The sequence below is a fragment of the Chelonia mydas genome, chromosome 2, assembly GCF_015237465.2.
Source record: "Chelonia mydas isolate rCheMyd1 chromosome 2, rCheMyd1.pri.v2, whole genome shotgun sequence".
Taxonomy (NCBI): Eukaryota; Metazoa; Chordata; order Testudines; family Cheloniidae; genus Chelonia; species Chelonia mydas.
In genome coordinates, this window is record NC_057850.1 from 173,387,520 (window position 1) to 173,400,068 (window position 12,549).

At 42.6% G+C, this 12,549-nt stretch overlaps 1 protein-coding gene across 5 annotated transcripts in view; it reads right to left on the bottom strand.

Annotated features, from left to right (window-relative positions):
* The window catches only part of NME8 (NME/NM23 family member 8), a 36,202-nt gene that overhangs the window by 17,790 nt on the left and 5,863 nt on the right, over window positions 1-12,549 (bottom strand). For 4 of the 5 annotated variants that reach the window (XM_043540585.1, XM_043540586.1, XM_037890043.2 and 1 more), the window contains exons 5-8: window positions 12,160-12,231; window positions 10,404-10,520; window positions 9,231-9,297; window positions 2,112-2,188 (exon numbers count right to left, since the gene is read on the bottom strand). In XM_043540585.1, coding sequence (XP_043396520.1) covers window positions 2,112-2,188; window positions 9,231-9,297; window positions 10,404-10,520; window positions 12,160-12,231 — 333 coding nt within the window. The remainder of the gene's footprint in view (window positions 1-2,111; window positions 2,189-9,230; window positions 9,298-10,403; window positions 10,521-12,159; window positions 12,232-12,549) is intronic. The other variant, XM_043540588.1, reaches the window with a different exon arrangement.

Here is a 12,549-nt window from a genome sequence, read left to right on the forward strand (position 1 = left end):
ATAATCATTCCTAATGACTGACAGTAAAAGCTTTATTATGCAGCAGTCAGTCATGTACTTGTAAAGTATTTGTACACACCTCGGAGAAATTGGTCTACCGCCATTACAAAGTATATATTAACTTTTTATTATAGTATATTTGCTTTTTGATTTTCGTATGCAGAAATAACATGAGTATCTATTTTTTAAAATTCCCACTAGCATGGTAGAAATATGTATACGTAGAGTAGGCATGCATTGATATGATCTGTATCACCATGTGTACTCCCTGCACAGCATATACCCACTATATGTGTGCATGTCCACAATTCAGCATTTCTGGAACTGAAATGAGCATTCCTCTAGTACTATGTTCTGGAGGCAGAAATGATGTCTCCTTAACCAAATGTTGTGTCTGCCTATGCATCTAAATCATTACCAGTGTATATCCTGTGACTTTACTTTCCTATAAGCATGAGCTTATGTATGTCTGCATACAGTGGTGAGCTGGAGCCAGTTCGCACCGGTTCGCTAGAACCGGTTGTTAAATTTAGAAGCTCTTTTAGAACCGGTTGTTCCGCAAGGGACAACCGGTTCTAAAAGGGCTTCTAAATTTAACTGGCCCAAAGTGGCGCCTTAGGCGCGACTCCCTGGGTGCTCCAGCCCTGGAGCACCCACGGGGAAAATTTGGTGGGTGCAGCCACCGGCAGCTCCCCGCCCCACCCCCGGCCCCAGCTCACCTCCGCTCCACCTCTGCCTCCTCCCGTGAATGTGCCGCCCCACTCTGCTTGTCCGCCCCCCCCCCCCGCTTCCCGCGAATCAGCTGTTCAGCGGGAAGCCAGGGAGGACCGAGAAGCAAGCGGTGGCTTCCTGCTCGGGCCCAGGGGGCAGAGAGGAGGTGAGCTCAGGTGGTGGGAGCGCGAAGAGGGCTGCCCACACCGCAGCAGGTAACCCGGGGCGGGGGGGTGCAGGGGAACCGCTCCCCGCCCCAGCTCACCTCTGCCACGCTCGGCCTGAGCGGGAAGCCGCGGCCTGCTTCTCACCCCTCCCCAGCTTCCCGCCGAACAGCTGATTCGCGGGAAGCAGGGGAGGGGGGTGCGGAGAAGCAGAGCGGGGTGGCGCGTTCAGGGGCGGAGGTGGAGGTGAGGTGAGCTGGGGCTGGGGAGCTGCCGGTGGGTGCTCTGCACCCACCAATTTTCCCTGTGGATGCTCCAGCCCTGGCGCCACTTTTGATGTGATCAGTGGGGGGAGCGGCTGCTTCCCCTGCTCCCCCCCTAGCTACGCTCCCCCGCCCCTAGGAGCCAGAGGGACCTGCCGGATGCTTCCTGGGAGCTGCCCCAAGTAAGCACCACCGGGACTCCCCACCTCGCCCCCCGGCAGGTGCCTCTGGCTCTTAGGGGTGGGGTGGGCACCCACTACGGCGGCCCATGAGACCCTCCTGCCCGGTTCTGGGGGCAGTCAGGGGACAGGGGAGGGGGATGGATGGGGCAAGGGTCCTGCGGGGGGGTGTCAAGGAACGTGGGGGGGTTGGATGGGGCAGGAGTCCCGGGGGGCAGGGGTGGGCAACGACCCCCTCATGGGGTGAGGAGGGAACCCGTTGTTAAGATTTTGACAGCTCATCACTGTCTGCATACATTCACACACATATGTAAAGAACTGGCTAATTTGAGCTGGTTTATTTGTAGGTCTAGAATTTTGAAAAATACTGCTGTGGCAAAGAAAATATTTTCCACATTTGTAAAATTATTTTCTGTGACTCATCTGCCCTACCCCAGAATTGATGGGTAACTCTCACCTCTGCCATCAACTGCAGAAAAAAATAAGGAACTGTTGGGAGGCTGTGTAAGCAACTTACCGCGCTTCAGTTGGAATACTTGTGTGTCAATCAATGATCTGCATAGTATACTTCAGTACATACCTCTTCTAGTACCATAAAATATGTTAAACAGCATCAGTGCGAAAATCATATTGCTCCAGCCACAACCATTTTATGTTTGTCAGTTTTACAGGATAAATATTAGCAGATCTGGCTGTACAGTTTTGTCCTAAATTAATATCCAATTATACTCCCATCTCACTATCTTGGCACTTAACCAGACACGATGGTTGGGTTTTTAAAAAATTTCGTTTACCTTTTGTTTAATTTCTTCTACTCTTCCATCTGCAATGGCATCAGGTTTTATAATTGCAACAGTGTATATGACTCCTTCTATAAGAAAAGGAAGAATACATATGCATATTTATAAATATATTTACTGAAATATATACACAGACTAATTTACTTTTTATACTTAAAACCTGAGCTCTCCATATGCTTCCTTTTAATTTTGGATTCTGCTCACCAAGATATAGGGTCCTGGGAACCAATAGCAGTAGAGGTTCAAATGTGGATTATAAACCTCTGTACATGAATCACCACACTGAAATGCAATTCCTTTTCCCAACTGCTCACACCTTAATACTACAACTTTGAAAGCAGAGATAAGGGAGGGTGAGTGTATATATATGAAGTAGATCCATTAAGAGAAAGAAAAGCTACTTATCTATAAGTGGAGTTCTCCCTGTACATACGGATCTGCCTCAGCAGACTCACATACCTCAGTATTGCAAATCCTGGAATAATTTACAACTATAAATGCTCGGGGTAGCACTCACACTTGCTTGTGGAGTTCAACATTCAAAACAAGGTTATAAAGGGCTCGGTTTCATTCTGTTATCTGTAATGGAAAAGACCCTGAAAAAAGCCAGGAAAGAGGGCAGGTAAGTGAGAATCTGCAGAGGAAATATACTTGCATAACACCATTTAGAGGTGGACTTCCTTTTTTTAAGTATTAATTTTATGTTTGAGATTAACAGCTGATGGTCTGACCCACAGTCAGCACTTGGGAAAGTCTCTGACCATTGGACAATTCATCTCCAGCATTGCTATATCATGACGTAGTCAATATGGTTCTGTGTCATGCTTTCAGATGACTTCCATGTGTATAAACAGCAAGAGAATTATAAAGAGTAATAACATGAATGGTATGTTCAGAGTGGTCAGACTTCTTACCAAAAGGTTTTCCCCATGATCAAATATTATAAAAGATCATGATGGCAGAGTCCTCACTGAGGGTGATGACATTAAATATAGGTGGACACATTACGGTGTCAATATGTAGTCTCAGCAGAGAGACTCATAATACAGGACGACAGAAAAGAGTACAAAGCCGGAGCCAGAGCCATCAATCCTGCAAGAATAAGTGGTGCATACTATTATGAAAATAAGACTGTAAAAGCACCAGAGGTAGATAACGTGTCTGAAGAACTGTTAAAACAATTGGCAAATGTGGTACTGATCTTATGTTGAAAACTTATAATGATGTATGGATGACTAGAAATTGGCTGGAGGACTGAATGAAGGGAATCTTTCTGTCCTTGCCAAAGAAAGGAGGCATAACAGAGTGTAGTAACTATCATATCATCTCCCTGACATAGCACACAAGCAAAGTTCTGCTCTAGATAATCTAGGACCTCATGAAAGGAAGGCTAGAAGCAGAACTATCACCCCAACAAGCTGGTTTCAAAGAGGCACAAGTAACCACATCGTGAACATCCATCACATCATTGAAAAATGCACACAGTATGATCACCCATAGATCATGTGCTTCACTGACGACTCAGAAGCATTTGATATGGTCTGACATGACTATCTTTTGGAAGATATTAGCAGACATGAGGATTCCAAAGCATCTTATTGAGCTAACTGCAGGTCTCTAACACCAACAGACCACGGTGCAAACAGCAGTAGGCAACAGTGAATGGGTTTTCCACTGGGCAAGGTGTATTTTGTCCCCAAGCCTCTTTAACACATGCACAGAATTTATTACGAGACAAGGTTTGGAAGGTTTTGGCAAAGTGGAAGGAGCTAGGATTTTCATTGGTGGACCTCTCCTAATCAACCTCAGATCTTGTGATGACACAATGCTCTTTGCTACAACCACCAATGCAGTGCAACAAATGTTAGGGTCTGCAAAAACAACTAATGAGGAATACAGATTATTCCTGCTTACAACGAAAACAAAATGCATGAACGTTAAACACAGCTAATAAAAACAGGAGGCAAGAGGGCACCACAATTAACAGACGAGTTGTAGAGGCAGCAGATGAAATTTAATTATTTAGGATCATATATATCCAACCAAGGAGCCTGTTCCAAAGAAACTGGAAGAAAAACTAGGGATGACTCGCTCAGCTATGGCCTCCTTTGTATATTTCAAGATGCCACAGTTTTTCTCAAAGATGCAACTGGTGAAAAGTTTATTTTTTTCCATAGTGGTTTATGGATATGAATGGTGGGAAGATAATTTCGCTGACAAGAAGAGAACTGAAGCTTTTGAGGTGTGGTGCTGGTGAAGATTCTTGTGGATCTCTTAGGCATTTGCCTTTTGTCCATGTTAGAAATGTTAGTGGAGAGAAGCAGACCCTGATGTCAGAAATCAAGAGATGTAAATTTATGTACTTTGTCACATTAGGAACAGTGATGGAAAAAATCTTGAGAAAGTTGTTATGGAAGAAATGGTGGAGGGTCTTTGTAGTAAGGGATAACCAGCAAGGAAAGATGCAAGGATGGTGTGTGGTAGGTCACTAAAGGTTAGCTGCTGAGTGCTCGAAGTTAGCGTTGAAACGTGAAAGCTTCCAAAAATTCTGCTATGTTGTCACTGATATTCAGATATGAATAAATGGATTTACTTAGCTTCTTTCTTCTTTGAGATTTGCCTTCGCAGAATCCTATTCTGGGGAGAATGACAACAATTTAAAGCCCTAGGAGCTAGGGCTGAAGAGTCATAAATTTAACAGAGATTGAAAAGAACTACCTTCCTGAAACAAACAACTGCCCTAATTCTTGCATGAAAGCTCTGAAGCAGGGCCAGCTCACAACATGTTGGCACCTGAGGCGGGGAGCTCAAATGGCGCCCCCATGCCCCCTCGCTTGGGCCAAAACTTTGAAAGGTCTCAATTCTGCCTTCTTCCTGTTCTACTCCTCTTGTGGTACTGCTCTGCTACCTACCCCAATAAAGGAGAACTAACAACTTAAAAGCCTCATTCAAAAATTTTAAGTAACACTTAACTTTCAAACGCCTGAACAGCAAAAGTAACTTTTCTTCTCTGCATAATAAAGAAAAGTTATTTATCTGTTTGAATAATCGAAGTGGTGCTTTCTGTGCCTTCTTGGTTGCAAAGATTTGAACTGCTTCCCGAAGGTCCACAGTCTGGGCCAGCTCATGCTCTATTGAGATGGTTACAAGGCTGACTAGCCTCTCCTGTGTCGTTGTGGAGCGTAGATGTATTATTATTAACTTCAGCTTGGAGAAGTTGCGTTCTCCACTGGCAACTGTTACAGGAAGCGTTAGAAGTATGCGCAGAGCAACAAAAGCATCTGGAAAGAAGGTGGTCATCTTATTTGTGCACATATATTCCAGAACAGCCTTTGGAGTTGATCCTGCTGAAATGTATCTTGAAAGGGCTTTCAGTTCATCACCTAAATCACCTGCATCAATATCGCGCATGTCATCATGTGTCAACACTGTCTCTAGTGCCCTGCATTGCTGGTGTGGGTCTTCTTCAGGCATAGTGAGGAGTTTTGGAATATCATACAACATCCCAAATATACTGCTGTGTTTCTTGAGCTACATGAAATGTTCTTTGACTGTATTGCACAATCTAGCACCTGGTTAAAGAATTCAACTTTGAATTGTTGTTTGGGGTCTCTTATGGAATTATCCCGTGCCTCGTAATCAAAATGTCTTCTTCTTCAGTGACTCTTGTATTCTTGAATGGGTGGGAAAATTGCTTCAGTTCCTCGGCCAACTTCTGTGCACTCTTCAGAACGTTTTGAAATCCCTCATCTGACCGGTAAGACTGTAGGTATGACTTTGCTTTGTCCAGTTGTTCCTTTGCTCCAGATATATCAAGGTCAACACCTTGGAGTCTCTTGCTCACAACATTTATTTCAAACAGTATGTCATGCCACAACACTAAGCCACACAGAAATTTGAAGTTACGTATGTTTCTGGTGATTCCATTTCCCTCTACCACTGTTCTCCCACGAACAGTTCCTGTCATAGCATTATCCTCCGTAATGGCAACTATGGCATCATCTATCTTCCCAATTTGGTGTTTGATAGGCTTTATCGCCTCCACTCAACTTTCCCATCGTGTGGCACTCAGTGGTTTCAGTGTCAGAGAGGATGTTCCCAGATGTTGCTTCAAAATTTGCTATCTATGAGTTGATGCAGAGAAAAATACATAGATGGTTTGAATTATATTAAAAAATTCAGCAGCTTCACTAGAAGCTGATGCTGCATCACTGACCACCAAGTTCAATGAATGAGAACTGCATGGGACAAAAAAAGCTTGAGGGTTTAACTCTTGGATCCGTGTCTGCACTCCTCTGTTCTTTCCTCTCATGTTGGCACCATTATCGTAGCCCTGACCTCTCATGTCAGCTATCGTAATTCCCGTATCTTCCAGCTTTTTAAGGAGCACATTTGTCATACCAGCTCCTGAAGTATCATCAATATCAATAAATTCTAGAAAATGCTCTCTGACAGTCACCATTGCAGGGACATTTTCACTAGGTTCTGTTGTTGTTACAAAACGCACCATTAAAGTAATTTGTTCTGTATGGCTGATGTCAGATGTGCAGTCCAGAATAACAGAGTAATATCTTCCTGACTTCAGATCTGCCACAATCTTCTGTTTGACTTTTCTTCCAGTAACTGTATGATCTCATTTTGAATTGTTTTTCCAAGGTAGTGGGGTGTATACGTTTCTTGGGTGGTGAGTCTTCGTAGATGCTCCTGGAGTACAACATCAAACTCAGCCATCAGCTCCACAGTTTTAAGGAAGTTTCCATTGTTTGGCACATACAGCTGATCTGAAGTGCCACGCAGTGCTAGGTTTTGGGTAGCAAGCATTCTCACAATGGCAATGAGCCTTTTCAGAACATTTTGCCAGTAAAGAGACTCTGATGCAGTCTTCTCTTGATACTGATTATCTGTGGTGGCCTTTAACCTTAGTCTCATCTCAAGAAGAAAGATATCTTTCCACCGCTGGAATGTTCTCTGGTGATTTGCTGCTGTCTCATGGCATGCCAGATTTCTAGCCAGATTTTTCCAGTCCTTTGTTCCTGTAGAACCCCATGTGTCTGGAACATTAGACTGGAGGAGTTTGCAACAAAAACAGTGTGCAGCATTCTGGGTTTTTGAGTACATAAGCCATGGCCTCTCCACTTTGTCACCATTGGGGATTTCACGCCAGTAATGTGTTGGATGGAAACTTCTATTTTCATTGTCTTTGGGGAACGTGAAGTTTTTCACTTGCTATGGCCCATGCAGTACAAGAAATTCCCTCAGGCTACTGCTCAATTGGGTCCACTCAGTCCTGGATCATCTAGACTTAAGGAACTAAACTCAGCAGCAACTGTTTCTTGCGCCTCCACCACACTCTTCTCTGATCTACACTTTTCTTCAGGAATGTGCACGGTTACATCCATTTGAGATGGAGATATGGATGCTGCAGTAGCTGCCAGGTCACCTGCACTCTAACTGGAAGATCAGGCATCTCCTCATCACTCACATCCTCACTGGGGCCGGAAGGCTCACTGTGAACATTTGTGTCTATGTATCTTAGGAGAGCTCCTTCCTGTTTAGATAGAAAAGCTTCCTTTGCTTTCTTTCTTTTACTGAATGCTGCCCCAGAGGGGTGTTTTCTTCCTTCACTCATGACTGCTGTTCTGTGCCAGCTATAGTGGCTCTCAACACTCATTTGAAGGGGACAAATAAGCAGGCTGGTAGCAGGGCCTGAGTGAGGAAAGATATCCGCGTCTTAAAGGCCTAACTGGCTCCTACTACTTCAGTTGACTGCCTGTTCTCCTCAAGTGGTTTCAGGGAAGCAGCAGGAAACAGGAAGCTCCCTGAGAAGCTGGTGTTAATCAGTCCAGGCTCCTAGGGGTGCTAGAGAGGTACATAAGAGGCTCCTCCTCCTCTCTCTCCCTGCAGCTCCTGCTGCTTTCTGTTATTCCCTCTCACCTTTTCTCCTGCCTACCAGTTATGTCTCTTGTGCCCTCCTTCCTCCAGCACAGCACTCCACCATCTCTGCATCTAGAGCAGAGAGAATACATATGCACCAGCAGCAGACACAATTTTCTACATTCTGGGTCCTAGTGGCGCCCCGCCCCAGTCTGGCACCTGAGGCGGCCGCCTCAGTTCGCCTCATGGTAAGGCCAGCCCTGCTCTGAAGTCGCATTTCAAAAGTGTTGTTTCAATGAAGAAGAGCTGGATAGAAGTGCTAAAGGGCTGGAAATACTGTATCGCTGTTGTTAGCCTTCAAATTGCCTTTTCTCCTGGGCCTGTTTTGCTTTTTGCTGATACTACAGACCTCCCAGATAGTTGGCCTGCAACTGCTTAGATTGTAGATGGTATCTAATTTGACTTTCCTTTTTTAAGTCTTGTAAATCCAGGGATTTGGTAGTTTTACTCATCTCTTAATTTCTTCATTGGGTCACTAGTTCTACCAGGCATTAGAACAAGCCTGTGCTCTAAAATGCATGAGCAGTCATTCTGACTTGCACTTCTTGTGGTAGGCCAGATGGACAAGGCCACGTGAACGTCTCAGAAAAAACAACGCTGCTACAGATCTTGTAATTGCTGCACTCAGCATATTTGCTGACATTTTGTCCTTCATATGTACCACTAACAAAATTGGACTCCTTTCTGTGAGACTCTGGAGGATACTGTATGCGAAAGAGGGCTCTCATTTGTTCCCCAACAAAATTCATACTCTTAGGCCTTTACAAGATGCACAGCTTTTTGGTGCCATGTCATTCTTGGTCACCATTTTTTACCATAACTTTTCTGTCATGGATGCTATATTACGTTAGAAGATAATTCAAAGTTCAAATTAAACCCTTTGCTACAGACATTGAGCGCTCCATCTTGTTAAATCTTCATAGAGCTGGATCCAGATCTCAGACATTACAGAAATAATTAATAATAATAACATAAGTATATCTGTTATTAGTTTGATCATTTTACAACATTCATATGCATCTACATGTGATATTTGACTCCTTCCACAATAATCTCTCATGTTACCAAATGAACCAAAGGAAAATGTTATGACTGGACACACATAATCCTAATACCAAATACCTAACAAGATACTTGTTTAAGTTTTTTCTTTGTACTAATAATTAAAATATCTTTTACCTTCAAGTTGGGTTTCTTCAATATAATCTTCTGATGCTTTCTCTTCTAAAAACACAAGCTCTTGTACCTAAGAAAATTGCAGTTTTCATGTTCTTATTCTGATAAAATTATACTGTCAGTATGAAGTTAATATTGAGGCAGTATGGGCCAGTGGATAGCTCACTGGGAATCATGAGACCTAAGTGCCATTCCTGACTCTGCCAGTGATGTTGAGCAAGTCACTCCTTTGTTCTTTCTCTGCTTCCCCTCTCTGAAAAACTCCCTGCAGCGTTAACTTAGTGCAAGATAATATCAACATCAACATTTAAGCTGCTTCTTTTTCTGCTTCTAAACATTTTTTGTAGATTTTGTGAAACCTTGTGCCAGCCCAGAAAGAAACATAAAGATGGACATAACTGTGGAAATGTCCAACCTATTTCTCTGCTAAATGTAGAATATAAAGTAAACACCAAAATTCTAGCAGCACAACTAAATTATTTAATCTCAATTATTCACAAAGTTTAAGTGGGTTTTGAAACAGGCAGGCTTGCTGCTGCTAACACAAGAAAAATAATTTATTTAAGTCACCAAGCTCAGCTACCAGTTATCTCTTCAGCAGTTTTATCCCTAGAAGCTAAATAATATATTTGATAGGGTATAATGCTATCTTATGCAGAACTAAGACAATTTGTTCTGATTTTTCTTAACTGAGTTGTAGTCCATTACAATTTATCTTTTGCATCTATACAGATAAATGGAAATCTTTCACCTACATTTCAGTTGGAAAGAGGAATTAGGTAAGAACTGTCCCCTTTCCCTTATTCTCTCGAGCCCTTAGTAAAATAGATAAGAAAAATCTCCAGCATTGAAAGTATAAAAATAAATAAAGAGATAAATACAAAATTAGTTTTTATGCTGGTTATATTTTTGTTAGTGAAGAATCCCTCCTCTGCATACAGATCAGTTTGTAAAATTACCAGTATCATGTGGATGAGTACCACTTAATGGAAGGTTCTAAAAGATGAGATACATGCCAGTTCACGGTAAACATAGTGGTATCCACAAAAATGAAAACGAAATATCAACAGTAAAAGAAATAAAAACAGCACCACACACAGAAAGAGACCATGCAAATGTAATAAAAATATTCATTTATATTTAAACTTGATAAGAAAACAGTTATCTAGTGAGTACCTGAGGGCGTTCTATTTCCCCGGCTAAAATTTTCCTCTCTTCTTCTACTAGCTCTATTACTGTCTTACTGAGAAGTGGTGCATTTGTGCCTCGCACTAGTGCTATAATTTTGCCATCCTGTAAAAAATAAATGATAAAATAAAACTCTCAGTAAGATCTACTAATGTAGTTTTGCACATTTAATTGACCTCTAACACAATCTATTTTTGACCAGCAATAGACAGTTACCATGATACGGTGTTCTAAAACTAAAAGTGGTAGCAATGTATCACTGCAGATAGACTGATTTGCAAAACAGGTGATGAATCAAAAACACAGGGCTAAAATTAGTGATATCAAAGAAAACTGTTATTCCTATTATTTGTTATTCTGTTATTGTTTAACATAGCTCTTATCTCAAAAGTTTCAGAGGGTTTACATTTTAGAATCTGGCATTTTCTTATTGAAATGGCTTGACCTGCGATGGAGTTCAATGTCTAATTCAAGAGATGTGTAATGGGATACAGAGCATTTCATCTTCAACACATCAAATATAGCCTAGTTGGGTGACAACCTAAAATTATCATCCAACTGCTCAACAGTGTCCTACATGAAATGAGTAGGTGGTCTCAGTCAAGTTCCTATTGAGCAGTTGTCTACTTAGCACAGACCACGGTCACAACTGGCAATGACTGGACTGTTACCTGTGTCGGCAGCTCCACTGAAAGGCCAGCAGTTGAAAGGGTGTAGAGCAGTGGTCCCCAAACTGTGGGGTGCAGAGGAATGTTCAGGGGGGCACAAAGCTAGCCCGCAGCCACAGGTCTACTCCACCCCCTGCTCTGCCCCCAGTTGCAGCTCCACTCCACCCCCTGCTGCAGCTCCGCTCTGCCCCCAGCCACAACTCTGTCTCTAGATACAGGTCCTCCCCCATCCCCAGTTCTGCCCCCAGCTTCTCCTCTGCAGAGCCAACTGTGTAGTAATGGGGGGGGAGGAGAGGGGAAGCAGGCATGCAGACAGATTCTGTTACAGGTTCTGTCCCCATTTTTGACTACTCTTGTTTTTTGGTTACTCTCTTCCTCCTTTGGGATCTGACCTTTAGCCCACTAAAGTTAATCACAAAGTTTCCATTTACTTCACTGGTACAGAATTAGACCTTTCTTGCTTTCACTTCCTATCCACCTTGTTCCCAGGTTTCTTCCCTCCACTGTTTGTCTCTCCTCATCTCAGTTCTAGTTCCTCCATTTCCCCACAGCTTCCTTCACTACTCTTCCTTCTGTGCTTCACTCTTCTGCTCATTGCCCCACCATGTATATGCATGAGCAGCACAGTGGAACTGGATAGCTTTTGGTGAGATCAGAGATGCTGTTAATTTCATGTGGCTGCAGTTATATAGAGTGGAGTCTGCTTAATGCACCCTGGTTATTAGTCCTTAGCTGCTGGAATCCAAATCTCAAAACTTCCAAGTAGAAAAAAAACCACTTGCCTACAGAGTTAGCAACCAGGCCTGGCATAATGTACTATAGTAGATGGAGAATTTTCTTTCCCTGTTAGCAGAAGAACTATGCTAATACCCCTTCCTCTCTGCATGCCAAGAACATATAAAATATGATTCACTGATAAAATGGCGGGTATGTACAATATGCAACAATATCCTATACACTAAAACTGTAAAGATGTAATTCACATTTGTACAACTTTACATTTATTTTCATATACTGAAAAAACAACAAAAATAGGCAGCACGAAAATAAAAGCTGATGATGATTGTTGAACTTACAACACAAAAGAGAAAAACCGGTTCACATTTGTCTCTAAATGTCTGCAGGGTCACAATGCTGTCAGCCTCTGCCTAAAATAAGGGCAAATAGATTATGAATTATAGCTAGCTAGCTAGCTAGCTATTTGAGAACTTTTACAGAATGATTCTCAAACCATGGTTCTGTGGACCAATAGTAGTCCTTAAAACACTTGCGGGTTATCAACTTTGTTGGTCACATGGGGCAGGCTTTCCTTCTTGTTTACAGCTGCTAAATCACATTAAAGGTACTCTGTCCTAATATTGCTTTTTGAGGTAAGTAATGGCTGTAATTGCCATTGGAATGTCATAGGATCACACATAGGAAGGTCCCATGACATTTCAATGGGAGGGAAAGTGGTCTATTGTATT